The sequence below is a fragment of the Diuraphis noxia genome, unplaced genomic scaffold (assembly GCF_037042655.1).
Source record: "Diuraphis noxia isolate RWA-SAM2 unplaced genomic scaffold, SU_Dnox_SAM2 contig0002, whole genome shotgun sequence".
Classification (NCBI taxonomy): Eukaryota; Metazoa; Arthropoda; class Insecta; order Hemiptera; family Aphididae; genus Diuraphis; species Diuraphis noxia.
Genome location: NW_028301712.1, coordinates 24,600,638 through 24,616,568, shown reverse-complemented (window position 1 = coordinate 24,616,568; position 15,931 = coordinate 24,600,638). Strand labels below are relative to the sequence as shown.

The 15,931-nt window shown below is 24.4% G+C and overlaps 1 protein-coding gene across 2 annotated transcripts; it reads left to right on the top strand.

Annotated features, from left to right (window-relative positions):
* Window positions 1–6,340: 6,340 nt before the first annotated feature.
* On the top strand, window positions 6,341–15,648 carry LOC107166591 (inactive pancreatic lipase-related protein 1-like). Of its 2 annotated transcripts, none has more exons than XM_089220396.1 (11): window positions 6,341–6,497; window positions 8,154–8,522; window positions 9,293–9,428; window positions 9,492–9,654; window positions 9,746–9,849; window positions 10,311–10,582; window positions 10,650–10,763; window positions 11,506–11,623; window positions 11,711–11,859; window positions 12,096–12,177; window positions 15,330–15,648. In XM_089220396.1, exons 1-10 carry the CDS (start codon window positions 6,434–6,436, stop codon window positions 12,149–12,151), a joined length of 1,545 nt encoding a protein of 514 aa, XP_089076522.1. In that variant the 5' UTR covers window positions 6,341–6,433; the 3' UTR covers window positions 12,152–12,177; window positions 15,330–15,648. The 2 variants fall into 2 exon arrangements, with proteins under 2 accessions (XP_089076522.1, XP_089076521.1); XM_089220395.1 differs by having other exon boundaries at window positions 12,096–12,181.
* The last annotated feature ends 283 nt before the right edge of the window (window positions 15,649–15,931 follow it).

Genomic DNA, 15,931 nt, shown 5'->3' with positions numbered 1-15,931 from the left:
TTATAACACGATGAAAATGTATTTTGCCTGCGGCGTAGTTAATATTGAAAATAATAATATTTATTTTTTAATATAGGTAACGTTATCGTCGTTATCATAACATTTTATTAAATACATTTCAACAATATTAAAATGTATAAAAATACTAATTAGTATTATGTATAATAATAAATAGCCAATCAAACAAAATATTAGGTATCAATATGTAGGTATTATTGCTTTCATAGTAGGGAAATAGTTGTACAATTTAATTTAACTTAGTTGTCGAAAAACTACCTATATCCGTAGTTATAGGATCTTATAAAACTGTTTATTTGTTAAGTGAATACTGAATTGAAATACTTTTACAATAATTATTATATTTTATAATTTTCCATTTAATTCTGAATATTACAAACGTTAAACACCATAAACTAGAATAATCGATCAATGATAAATCCTTGATGATAAAATTTATAGGTGTTAGGTATAAAAATATATTATTAATTTTTAGGTACCTATGTGTAATCGGTTGTTGGAAACACTCTATAACTTAATAAATATTAAAGATATTTGAATTCTGTTTGTTTGTGGTGCTTAACAAAGTTTGTTAAAGTAATTAAATAATTTTTATGCCATTTCATTTCGCGCATGCGCATAACAACTTTTTTTTTAAATGGCAACCCCACTATTTTTTGGTTAGTTATTTTTACTCTTATTTTTTCATGAATTTTAGTGGTAAAATCAACTTCCTATGTTAAAAAATAGCTGAATTATGGATATTTCAGTGATTGATATTATTTTTTGACATTTTTGAATTATTCATCAATTTTATGGCTTAAATAATTAATCCTTTTAGCACCACATGATATCTTCTAGTGATATTTTTAGTACCTGCTTTTGGAAAGCATCCTCTTTCCCTAAAGAAACTATTTTTTTTAAGTTTATCTCCTTAGGCGATTAAAAAAAAAAAAAAAAACAATGTTAATTAATTTTATTTTTATTACTTATTTCAAAATTACATTTATTCGTCATCTCATGAATTGTTCAAACTGCTCTCCATTATAATTTAAACACGCTTCTGTCCTCCGTAGAAATTCTTTATTTGTTGTAGATGAAATTTGCAAGGGAAAGAGGATGCTTTCCAAAAGCAGGTACTAAAAATATCACTAGAAGATATCATGTGGTGCTAAAAGGATTAATTATTTAAGCCATAAAATTGATGAATAATTCAAAAACGTCAAAAAATAATATCAATCACTGAAATATCCATAATTCAGCTATTTTTTAACATAGGAAGTTGGTTTTACCACTAAAATTCATGAAAAAATAAGAGTAAAAATAACTAACCAAAAAATAGTGGGGTTGCCATTTAAAAAAAAAAGTTGTTATGCGCATGCGCGAAATGAAATGGCATAAAAATTATTTAATTACTTTAATAAGTTATAACAAACTTTGTTAAGCACCACAAACAAACAGAATTCAAATATCTTAAATATTTGTTAAGTTATAGAGTGTTTCCAACAACCGATTACTATCGGATTATGTTAATGTTAACCTGATTACACACCGTATACTTACGAGTAGATTAGTATATGGATATGTGTAAAATAATAAATACATTTTTTTCAACACAAAAATTTACATTTTATAGACATACATAAAAAATCTTTAGTAGTTTAAGCGTTAAATCTATAATTAAATACATTTAGAAACGCGTTTGAAAATTAAATCTAATACGAGTATTATACGGAGTATACGTTAATATATTTATAGTTTCTGAGTAAATATGCGATTTCACAATAATGTGTATTTTTGTTTATGTTGTTCATCAAATTTTAATTTCAATTTTGTGGCTGGTTTCTGATTGAAAACTGAATTTGATTGATATTGTGGGAAGTAAAAAGTAAAAACCCGCAGTTCTTAAAAATAACTGAAAAACCACTGTAGAGACTTGAAATTTTGACAAAATTCATATTAGTATTTAGTCAATATAATTTTATTATATAATATTCAAGCTATTTTGGCTCTTTTTTTATCATTTACATTTATTTGAATATTTTTCTCCTATACTTAAACGATAAATTACGAAAAAAAATATATACACACGTAGCTCATAACTTTGTGCATCGACAATAAAAATATTCTGTTTAAGATGATATAGATTTTATGATTTCATGTTTTCATTGGTGGGCGGAGGGGGTAGGTACGTAACCTTGTATTTAGCATTGGCAACATAATAATATATACTTATACATTTCAATCGTATCAACATTATTTATTCATCATTATTTTAGATGTCCTCATAAATTCTTAAAGAGTGTTTACTACTAGTCATGTTCCTTCATCTTTGTGCGATCATTGACCAATAATCAGTGTCCGGGATGAATAGGTAATATATAAATAGGCGTAATATTATATTGCTCATGAAATTAGAGGTCATAACTAGCTGTGGATCATACGAGATACATCATTTCCTATTTAATATTTTTATATACACCAACCATGGTTTGTGACAATATGACGTTTAATAACTGTGGAACTATAACGTTAATGAAATTGCGTTATGTTTCTTAATTTAAATTTAGTGCTCCGAATATAAAGATCAGCCTTGTAGTAGTTATTTAACCTATTTTATATATATATGTTTTTTGTACTTTTTTTTACATTTAATTTTTTGTATCTGTTGAGGTGCTGCATAGTGGAGCGATAGATGTATTGGTTTTACAATGATGTGTATTATTGTTTTTAAACTTTGTTTTGTGTGTTTGTTGTTACTGATGTGAATTTAATTTTTGACCAAATATTTATATTAGCATCTTCTATATATGAGATAAATTTCAAAATATTTTGTCATTTTTTGTGCTATTTATAGACATTTGAAATTCTTGATTCATTAAATAAAAAATGTTACAAATAAAAAAGATTGAAAATAAAATACTACTTCATACATAAGCTATTTTAAAAGCAATTAAAAAGTACCAGAAATCTAAGCAGTCACTGTAATGGATGTGTTAAATTCAATGGTATAAAATCATTGTACACGAAAAACGATTGTGAGCAAATTTGTCTGTTAGCCTAACATATTACTAAGTAGGTAGATCATTTCCACCGAAAAATTTCATTTTAAAATATTATTGTGTGTACAAAATATAAAATATATTTTAAAAGTTTCAAGTACCTAGGAATAATATTTTCAAATAGTTTTTCCGCTGCGGCACCGCAAATACGGCGTAAGTATAATATGTGATCATATTGTGTAGTGTACATAATAATACCTTACGGCGACGCAGTGGCAAAAAATAGACGTACATCGTATATTCAAACCCTGGATATGCTACTATAAATACATGGTACCAAAATACTGGTAATATATAAATTGTAAAATCAGCAATACAACGATTTATATGATAAGTATAAATAAAAATACATATAATTATAATAAAATACGCAATTGTATGTTATTATGTATAATATTATATATATATAGTCAGGATCTAACGTGAAATAAATATTAAGATTAAAAGTAATTCTAAATTGATTGGAACATAAGATATCAAGATTTATTATAGTTAAAAAAGACATTGATTTTTTTTTTATTCTTTATCAATCAATTTGAAAGCTAAATAATATTACTAATCTGCAAATACCTATCAAGGTTATACCTACAGCATGGTTTTGTTTTTTGTTTTTAAATAGTACTGGGCCGCTGAGGTGTACTACTTCAACCCGTACATCATTGAGGGAGAAACTGAAATGGTTTTAAACTAACTACACACATGTATAGATGAGGTAGTCGATAAATATTAGAGTGGTGGATGATTATTAGAGCTTGAATATTTTTTTTTGTCATTATTATATCAATATTATGTTTCAAACACGGTGTGTTAATATAAAACATTGATTTTGTACGTTTAAACATTTTTGTTATGTTTGCATGTTTGTTTTAAACGTTTTAATGGTAGATTAATTGCTCACAAGAATCATAAAAATAGTCGAAAGTATTCAATTCCTGTATCATTTTTTATGAGCGACTGATTTTGCCAAAATTGGATGTTGTTTTTTTTTTAATTGTTTGCAATTCATAATAAGTTTTTGCCTTGGTCAAAAAAAGAGAAAATGTAATACAATACAGTGATATTAATTAATTCAGCCTAGTGTGTCAGGTTAGGTACTAATAGTAAAATAAATAACTAAAATAACAATATAATATAATATATAAATCATAAAATTTACTTAATATATAGGTTGTCTCCAAATAAAGTTGTTTTACGTATGCTATGATTTATTGTTGAATTCAAATTTAACACGTCCATTTCAATGACCTATTCATTGACAGATATCCTTGATATTTACTGAACAGCAGATAAATTACCTATATCTATTTGTCCATGTTTTTACTTTTTTATTTGTTGGTGTAACTACTATCAATTGTTAATTTTCAAATTACAATCTATATTTTATTTCTATAATCTTAATTCTAAAAATATTCCTATATACTGTTCACATTAATCATAATTAGCCTATTACGCACTAATTATTTTTATATTTATAACTAATAAAGTTTAAATAAAAGTTTAAAAACAGTACATATAGTGTATGATAATATAATCACATTAAGAATTGCATTTAAAATATCAATACATTTTATTTATTTGCAATAATTATTATTTATTACTCTCTGATCCTTACATAACTTAAATTTGAAAATAATGATTAATAAATAAAACTATAATATAGTAGAATAAATGACTAATTTTATAAAATTATATTTATAGTATTTAGGTCCAATGATCAATGATTATGTTTATGTATCTTATTATTATTATCATCACAGCGTTATTAAAATATATTTTATATTTATTTTATTTTTTGATTAAAAATCATACTTATGATTTAATAAATTAGGTATACAACAGGACATAGTTAGTAACATGTAGCTTTAATCAGAAAAGTATGTTACTTGTAGACTGTAGTTATTTACATTTTCAAATATTACAAAAAAACTTTTAAAATATACATTATTTACACAGAGTGAAACTTAATGATCGAGATATTATTGTATTAATTAAATTAATTACATAACTCAAATGCCAATTTCATAAATAAAAACATTTTAATTGGCATTTGCTTTAAAAAAGTTAATATTGAAAACATTTTTAAGGAGTTTTTTTTAATAATTATAAAAAAATATTAGTCTTAGATACATAATTAATGAAATGTTTGGTTAATTTTTTTAATGGTTTTATAAGAAAAAATAATATACATTTTGATGTTCGAAGTGTAATTTAGATCACTGAGCTAATAATTTATTATGACGTAATAAATAAAAGTTTTTTTTAAAAGTAAATTTCAAATTGTTGCATTGGTATGATAAATGAGTGAAATTTAATAATTTTAGTATTATACTTGTGTCTTGTATATTTCGCATTATTATTTAATTAAAATAGTTTCTTGGGTACACAACCCTAATCAATCACTTTTATTTGAAAACTTAATAATATTAGTCAAAACAAACTTAACAGCGCTCGTCAACAATTCACGAGCTAAATCGAATGAATGATATAATGATTACAATAGAACTAATCATCAATTCATTATTAATATTATTATATTTAAATTTAATAGATAAGATATCTGATACCTACATAACTCGAGCTTTGGACTATCTAATTACAATTTAATAATATTTTGTTTTTTATAGTAACATGATTCATGACTACTCAAATAAAATATATAATAATATAAACCAAAAAGTTGATACTTGATTCCTAATCACTATATTATGATATAATAATTAATCAGTATATAAGTAATAAGTATTATTATGATTGATAATACTTGATATAAGCACAAATTAGAGTGTTATGTATATATATATATATATATATATATATATATATATATATGCAATTATAACTAATGGCCTTATAGTAGCTGATTATTTTTATTAACTCACGCATTATATACCTAGTCAATACGTATTTGATTTGTAAAAAGCACAATTTTATTCGGAGTAAATAGAAAATTGTAAGCTAGAATAAAACTTAACATAGCACAAATATGATGATTTCTTTGGGAATTTTCTAGTCGATAAATGTTAGTAAAAAAAACAATAAATACAAATATTTATAGGATTAATAAAATTAATTTTTTTATTATGTTTTACACGTCGATAAGATTCCTATTGCATATTAAAATATTTTTATAAATTACTCATTGTAATGATTAATTGATTGCTAATAATTGTGTACTATTGTATTGATGGTTAAATCCATGAGTACATCTTGATAATCTTGAACTTAAGGTCAGACACCGAAAAACATCATATGCTTGAATATTTTTAATAATTCTCAACCTGATGAGTACATATGAACAGTTAACACAGCGTTCAGTCGATCGAAGATCATCATTCAACGAAGGTGCAAGTCATATTAAATAATTTTATGTCACTATGTTGTTTAAGTTTCAGTTACTAGTCGTAGGAATTTTAATAATTCTAAGCAGTTTGAATAATTGTAAGTAATTTATTATTATATATATTATATATATGACTTTTTAAATACTACTAAAGTAATAATAAGTATATTTTATACCCTTTTTGTACCTTATATATAAATTTCGTCTATGGAAATAATTACAAAACTTAAATGTGATGTAGATACTACATATAGATAATAGGATATAGGAATCTCCTCCAAGTACATTTTGGTGATGTGTTTTATTTCATACAATTTAAAATAAATTATACAACTTTATTATAAGTACGAGTAGAATAATTACCAGATTACTATAGAAATAATAAATTATTAATGCGCCTATAATTTTGCGTTATTTTGTTTCTTAATTTGCTTATAAAAATATATATTATTTAAACGAAACATATAAAATAACATTTATATACTCTTTTTCTTGTTTAACCATTGTTCAAATGTAGGCTAAAAACCTGTGTTGTTGAAGCCTTGATAAACTTTAAAAAATAAAAATAAAATTTATACAAACATACAATAATTTAAATCTATATATATATATATATATATATTTTTAAAGATACTATTGTTTGATGATGAATTTGAAGTTGTATATTTGTAAATGCGAACAATTTTAGATTTATTTTAGACTATGATTTTACAATAATTAAATGTATTTTTTTGTGTATATACCAATACACGAATACACGATATTTAATAAAAAAATTATTTTAAATTCAATCTCAAGTATAATGTTTGGTAGAAAAATAAATCTAGTTGTTACTTCAGGAGATAAAAATTGGATATTAACATTTCTTTTAAAAATTCCTAGGCAAAATTGATTTTTAACAAAACGATTATTGATGTAATACGATTATTTTATCATAAAAAATTAATAACCGTATAATGTTTTTTTAAATATATTTTTATAAAATTTAAGTCAATGCTTGAAATCTGAATAGGTACAAAGGTTTTTTATAAATAGTTTATAACCAAAAATCAAAAATATAAATAACAGTTTTAGTAGGGTCTGAAAATTTTACGGATACTGATTATTATGTCTTAAACATTAAATAACATTTTCAAATACTTTTTTTTGGAAAAAAATAATCCAAACTATTGTAGGTATTATTAATTTTTAATTTTATAGAATAATAATATATTTTGTAATATAGGCTTATAGACTGTCTTCGATTAGAATCGTTTCTCTTACCTATACAATGACACATATTTCGATTTAAATTTAATACATATAATACAGTGACTTACTCAATGACGATGACTGCACGTGACACATCAAAGTGGTTATATCTACTGTGCCTTTTTTCAATTTATTTAGTTTAACATTTTTAACATCAATTATAGAGTTGATCAAGATCTTTGAACAGTAAATTAATTTTTTTTTCATAATATACTATTATTAGTATTATAAATTATTGATTTTGAATAATTATTACAGTTATAAATTACGCATAAGTATAATTACGAAAAATACAAGATTAGTAAAACTTGTTATTAATGATTTTAATAAAACCTTTTAACGAATTAATGGATAAAAAAAATGAAATGTGTATTCGAGATTAATATTTTGTACTTATAGTAAATATCGATGTCGTGACCGGTTATTTAATAATATGACAATTTTTATTTTGAGTTTTAAGTTGTTTGTAAATTATCTATATCTATTTAATTGATTGTTGACAGGTAATGGGCAGTTACCTGATAATTCTGTTAATAAAATAACAGGAATCGTTAAAAATGCAGTGACGGACGTTCAAAGTTCTTCCGTATCGATAGCGCAAAATGTTAAAGATGTATGTGAAAAGATTGGCAATTGTGTGAAACAGAGTGGCACCAAAGTAGTAAACAAAACTGTCACAATAACAAAAGAATCACTACAAAATGGAGCTATAGTGGTGAACAAAACTATCACGACAACCAAAGAGACGCTTAAAAAATTCCCATTAAAATCTATTGAAGAAATAATAAAAAAAGCTAAATGTGTAATACCCAAGAATGCAGATAACATCCTTAGAGCTGTATTACTTCAGCAATGTATTTCACCCAGTCTTGGTAAACAAATAAATCAAATGTTGAAATAATAATAGCTTTAAGGTAGTTTAAAAAGTTATGTTAACCAACTTCATTATCTTTCTATGCTTATTGTTTTGAGAGCTAGAATGACTGAATGAGTATTTTATTTAGTGAGAAATATTTCACGCAAGTATTTAATATACTAATATACAAAATGATATGATCATGCCTGTATACCAAGGTTGTAGCAATATTATATACGTGGTAAAAAAAAAAAAATTAAGTAGTATATGTATCACGTGGGTGCAGTTGAATATAATGTTATAACTTATAAAAACCAACCAAAATAAATTGCTCATATTTTCAAAATATTATTGCAGGTACTAAATATAGGTACTTAATGTTGTATTCAAGGTAGTTAGAGGTCCTATGTATAATATTTTAAGTTGGTGAATAAATGATATGGAAACAATGTGACAGTATTGTGATATAAACAGTTCCCATCCGGCCCTTGTTTTTTAAACCAAGGGGAGGGGAAGGAACCTAATGTTGTAAAATAATTTTAAAAATCTTTAATTTAAAATCATCTTTTACGTTTGATTATATTGAAATTTTAATATTTCCTCAAAGATATTTTATTATAAAAATGTATAAGCCTAAGTATGTTTTTTACTAATTTTTATCCATGTTTATAAACAAATTATAATTAATGCTATTATCGTTTTTATTTATAGTAATAATAATTTCCATTAAACTGTTAAATATTGCTTATAAAAATTCAGATTAATAACACGATATTTATTCATTAGGCTTTGGGAACGAATCTAGATGTTTTGATGAACTTGGTTGTTTCCCAATGGATCAACCTTGGTTATCAAATTTAAGACCATTTCCACAACCTATGACGCCTGAAGAGGTAGAAGTAAAAATTTATTCATATACTAGGTACGTCATGTTTTTAATTTTTATAATTTGTCAATAAATTTATGCTTGTACTATTTATTTTAGAAATCAAAATTCTCGATACACTGTACAATTATGGCCGAATATTGTATTAGAAGAATCGGACTTCGATCCTAATAGGCCATTCACTGTATTTATAGTACATGGATTTAATAGCGATGGGGAAAATCAATGGATGTCTAGTCTTAAAGATGCATATTTAAAACAAGTATAAGATAATATTGATAAGTAATATAACTTTTAGGCAGCTGTAGATTATATGAATTTTAACTTAAAACGTATTTATGTATTTTTATTAGCGTGATGCAAATATTTTCCTAGTTGATTGGGGAAAAGGATCAAAGCATTTTAATTATTTACAAGTAGCTTCAAACACAAGGATAGTCGGCGCAGAATTAATTAGGTAATATCACAAAATTTTATTTAAAAGGCAAATTAAGCTATTGTATTGGTACATTATCGTATGCGTAACCTACAAAGATATATTTTAAATTATGAAAGAAACACATAGGTACAATAGGTATAAACAACTAAACCAGTAGATAAAAGATTAAAAGATTAGATAGTTATTCATCATTAAATTTTGACTATTTTGCGTAAGTACTATTTATTGTTGATTCTAAGCATCTAAACTAATCTCGATGATTAAATAGGGACAAAATAATAATTACTTGTGAATGACTGATAATTTTTTAATGAATCGTCCGCATTAATAATTTTTAAAATTGTGCTGGTTAGGTTTTAATGGTTTTATAAACATTATAATAAAAGTATCATTATGGTATCATTATGGTATGACAGAAAAATTAAAAAACAATTCTTTTTAGCATTTAAAAAATATAATATTGGCTTTTCTTCTTTAAGGTTTGGAAAATATCTCATTGAAAATTATAAATTGGACCCACTCAAAATTCACGTAATGGGTCATAGTTTGGGTGCTCATATATCCTCATATTTCGGTAAAGGCATCCCGGGTTTGAGTCGAATAACAGCATTTGACCCAGCTCAACCAGGATTTGAAGGTTGTCCCAAAGAAGTACGATTAGATAAATCAGACGCTAATTTTGTTGACGTTATACATACTAGTTGTAGACCCACAGTTCCATTTTTAGGTTTTGGACTTATCTCTCCCGTTGGTAATTATACAACTTTTATATGTTATCTAGATTTTCCGTATTATTATTATTACTTTGAATTTGATAGGACACGTGGACATTTATATGAATGGTGGTTTCATACAGCCTGGATGTACTCTACCTCCGATAAATGAAGTTAAATTAACAAGTATTTCGGATTTGGCTGCTGTTCCTGCCGATGGTATAATCATTTATTTTAATAAATATTTTTATAAGTTATTAGACTAAATTTTTAATAGAATCAACAGATAAATAATACATTACAAATTAACATAAATCGATTTGTTAATAATTATGAAATAATATCAAGGAAAATTTATTCAAGAATAAATTAATTTGAAAATATTACACGACAATTTATTTTATCAAGTGATATCGTATTTAATAAAAATTGTAAAAATAAATATATTTCAGAACATAAAAATATTAACTATAAAGCAATAAAAAACTTACGACAGTGTGTGAAAAAGTTTCTTTTGCAGGAGTTTGTGAAAAGAATATGATAATGGTTGACTTATATAAATTATTTCATAATAAAATTGGCACATGAATCTCCATTTAAGAATAATATTTATTATTTATGTAAATGTGTGTAACTATTTATGTAAAATAAAATATAATAAAAAATAACCTATTCATATCAAGATATTTAATTAAATACTGAATAAAAAAGGACATTAGACAATTAAGTTTGATACATAGGCAACCAAGATAATTATAAGAGATAATTTATTCTAATTTTTACTATGCAAGTTTGGAAATATCTTTCAATTCAATAAAATTACAAAATTAAAAATCTATGTAGTATTCAGTACTCAATACTCAGTAAACATATAAATAAGAGCAAAATGTTTTTTAAGTAAGTAGCTGTAATTTTAATCAAATTATTTATTAATATTATGTGGTATTATAATTATGTTCAGTACTAGGGACTTGGGTTGCTTGCTCACACGGAAGATCATTTTCATATTTCATAGAATCATTGGAAGACAATTGTACATTCTGGGCTCAAAAAATAAAAGTATTTTCTGCTCTTACAAAGTAAATTATTAATTACTCTGTGTTTAACACACATACAAACTAATTCCTTTTAAAATTTACATAATTTGTTGCGTATTTCATTCACAGTGCTGTAACTGTCGGCCAACTTCAGCCTCTTCTGATGAATATTGACAAATGTAAATTTAATGAATGCGTACCATTAGGTTTAAATACTGATCAATATCCAGGAAGAGGTGTTTTTATTGCAGGAACTGCATTTTTTGAACCATATTGTAGTGAGTATAATTTTTTTTCCATGCACATTAATTCCGTTGATTAAATTAATCGTTTTTTGAATGACAAGATTCTCGTAGAAATTATTATCTTTAGTTTAGATTCATAAACTTTAAAAAAAATAATAAGGTTATTGACACAAAATATTTTTGTGAATTAGCGGGTTAAAATTATTTTTAAACACAAAAAATACACAATCTATTAATTTTTTTCTATGTTTTTGATTATTAATTTATAGAGAGCAATTTGGAAACAGATCGGATTATGCGGATGGCATTTAAAACGATGAAATGAAAAATGGAATACATCATATAACATAGGCAGGTAAATAAGTCAAATTTCAAACGAATTAATAATTATACTATACTCAACAAAAATTGTTATAATTTTACATCAAAATAATATAAGTTCCTACCTCCTACCCAAAAATGCTTTTAAAAAAAGTTGTCGGAGAACTAAAAATACATATTTAAAATAGTTTTTTTTTTTTTTATCAACAAACTCATATATTTGACAGAGATATATAACAAATTTTAGTTGAAAAATATTTAATAATTTTTAAGCATTTATGGACATTCATATTTTACAATTTTTGTAAGTTATAATACTCTTAAGTTCTATATCATACATATACCACTAAAAGAATTCTAATAATAGCTGAATATTGTAGTTTAATATCAAATCTAAAATATAGCAATCTATATTTTGGATCAATAAAAAAATGTTTTAATAAGAAAGTATTTTTTTTTTAATGCACTATAACTTACATTTTTAAAATATTACGAAAAATATAATATTATACCTATCTAATAGGTAATCAGAAATCTCTATTCATAATTAAGAATTGTTTTATCATAGTAGGTAGGTGCCTATTAAAATAAAAGTTAGTTTACACATTATCAACACATAATATGCTCGAATTTAATATATTCTATAAAGAAAACAATACAATTATTAATAGACATGTACAATCTCATTCCACCTAGTAGATGTTTAATTAATTTTAAATCTTTTTTAGTTTTCATTTTAAAAGAATTTAACGTGGAGCCTAAGCTATGATAGCTAGAGATTTGACATTTTGTATCTTCGTAGTACTGTACTATGTATAATGGTGCACTATAGAAATCATTTTTTTTTTTTTTGCTTGTAAATGTTTGTCACCAGTTACAGATTATAATTCTGCCAAATAGTAGAAATTAGGCAGTTTTTTTTTATATCGTAAATGGTTGCCACTGGTTAGGTTATTAGTATGATTGGATATAATCTTAACTTATAATTTATGCTTACACTATATTCCGTTTTACGGGAAACGAAGTACATGGCTCAGTTATTGTTATATGTATTTTAAAAGACATTTTTTTAAAGTTACGCTTGATTAAGGAAAGTAAAACCTTTCTATAATAACACTTTTTTTCATATTTACAATTGTTGCTTTAAAGTACATAAAATAAATTATACATAAAAATATATATTGATGGTCATAAGACATACCTAACCATTCAGTGAGTAATGTATAATTCATGTGGTTTTCCTTATAAATTTATTTTTTACTTGATTATTTACTTACATCATTTTCTTTTTACATTTGATTATCTGTTTGAGACAAGTTAAGTTATTAGGAGTTTTTGATGAGCATATCATTTTGAATGAAATCGTCATTGTTGTGGTTCATGGCTAATAGGTTTACTAATTTGATTTTAAAGCCGTTTTGAAGTTTCTAACTGGGTACAAACCATGGGGTGGTAAAGATAATACAGAGATTGATAGAAAATAATGAAGGCTTGACCCTGTAAATCCATCATTTAAATTTCGTGGGTTCAATGCGGATTTGTATATCGCGTTTCGTATGCATTACCAGTTTTGATTTAAAGATTGTGTAAAGCGAATGGAATAATAATAATACCATAGTATATAAAATTGTATTTTCTTTTATAATTATGAATGCGAAGTTTTCGAGGTATGGTTAAAAGACATATAGGTACTATTATGAGTATAGAGTTCAAGGTATTGAAAACAGAAATAGCTAATTCATAAAGTAGTCATATGATATATATATACCTATATTTACTCTTACTCTTCAAAACTTCAAAAAATATACTATACAGCGAACATAATATATGAACAAACCTGATGACTGTACAGAGTGTACAGTGTACAATGTGTACATATATTAGACATTTAATTCCTTATCATATGTTTATTTTTATCCTAAATTTTAATATATAAACATAATAATACAGCACATAGAAGATTGATTTAGAATTATAATTTTGACTGAGCGTGCCTAATATACTTTTAAATCTAGATTTATGTGATTATTGTTTTGTGTCTGTTGCGTTTTTTAATTATCATTCATAATGTATTAGATAAGTATATTGTTTTAACTATGATTTAGAACAATGAACTTTTTAATATTTCCATTGATTTAACGTATAAGATAAACGAAGATTAAGGCCCTAAGGGGGAGAGTATTTGCTATATCTATACAAATGCAGTATTGAAAAACAACATGAAAAGAAAGAAGCTAAGTCAAAACCAATAAAAAGACAAAAAAAATAAATATATAAAGAATTTTCTCTCTAAACATCAAAAGGGCGGTATCATTCAACAACAAAATATATTTTTTATACCTACATGGCTAATTCGCTTATTTGGCAAAAAATCAATGAAGTATTCATTCGCTAAATTAACCTTCAACGTAGAAATAAAACGTTCTTATTGTTATGTATTTATAATTCCTTTATATAAGTTTAATTTGACTCTTCAGAAACGAAACAAAATATATAATACATTTGAATATAAATATTTTGAAACCTAGGAATGAAAATAAAAGTTGGTCATTTAAAAAATTAAATTAACTTCTATAGGCGATAAGAAATTATTTAACTATTAAAAAAGTAACTTGTACCTGATAAAATTATTTAAAAGATAATAATTTAAAACTATTTATAGATCTAATGAATGTTTTTAGATACTGAGCAGAGCGATGGAAGTATTGATTTCATGACGTGTTTATTATAATATATCTAACGTAACCTTTAGGGTTTAGTAGCTCTAAAAACCCTTCAATCTACAAATTTGAAAGGGGTTTTAGGTAGAATATTGTATTAATAGTGCGTTGAAAGTAAAAATTCAAAATAAGGTAAAAATATTTATAAATAAAAAAAACATCACGAACATTAAGTACCTATTACAAAGTTTTTATAAAATGGTTTTACAGAATTTAAATTATTTGACATAATGTTATTCATTATAGCGAGCGACTTAATACTGTTTAACGATAGGCATTCTATAAATATATTATATATCAGAGTGATTTCCTCTGGTATTGTTTATAATATTTTCCTAGTTTTTTTTCACCAATTTAAGCTAATAAAAGTTACAAATTATGTATAATTTAAAAATTTATTGTAATTTGCAATCAATAAAATACAAATTATTAATAAACAAATATATTTACATCATGTTATAGGTAAAATGTGTACATCGTCAGCACCATAGCAATATTTTATGTAGATCAGTCAGTGTTGTACACAATGTTCAATTCAATATAAATAACATTTGAAACATACGATTTGGCAGTACCTACACACAGAATTCATAATACGGCAAAATATTTTTCCAAGATACAAACATATTTTAATTTAATTATGAGTATAATTACGTTTGTTGTTAAAACTATAGCTATATACCTAATAAAAGATAATGAACATTTAAAACGAGTAGGTATCTATAACTTGATATTTTATTCTTATAAATAATTATATCAAATAAATTCTTGATTATTATTATATGATGAGTCTATCTTACAATATTTCTCTATTTTATTTCCCTAATTTATTTTTCTAATGTTATTATTTATTATAAGTATTTTTTAGGTAACCTAAATAAAAATAAAAAACATTATAATTTATTGTTATCATTTAGTTACCAGAAATAGCCTAGTCTAAAAGAATATTATATTATTATAATATAATATAAATAGGCAGCAGACAAAGGCACGAGACTCACCAGACAACGTCGTAAGTCGTAGGTATATCTTGATAGTTTCTAATAATTAATGACTTACAAATG

What these genes read in the sequence shown, in the direction of transcription:
- LOC107166591 (XM_089220396.1), top strand. Translation starts at nt 6,434, where the DNA reads ATGTTGTTTAAGTTTCAGTTACTAGTCGTAGGAATTTTAATAATTCTA. An exon ending in GGCTGCTGTTCCTGCCGATG is followed by an intron (nt 10,764 to 11,505) that starts GTATAATCATTT and finishes AATTATGTTCAG; the next exon opens with TACTAGGGACTTGGGTTGCT. An exon ending in ATTTTTTGAACCATATTGTA is followed by an intron (nt 11,860 to 12,095) that starts GTGAGTATAATT and finishes ATTAATTTATAG; the next exon opens with AGAGCAATTTGGAAACAGAT.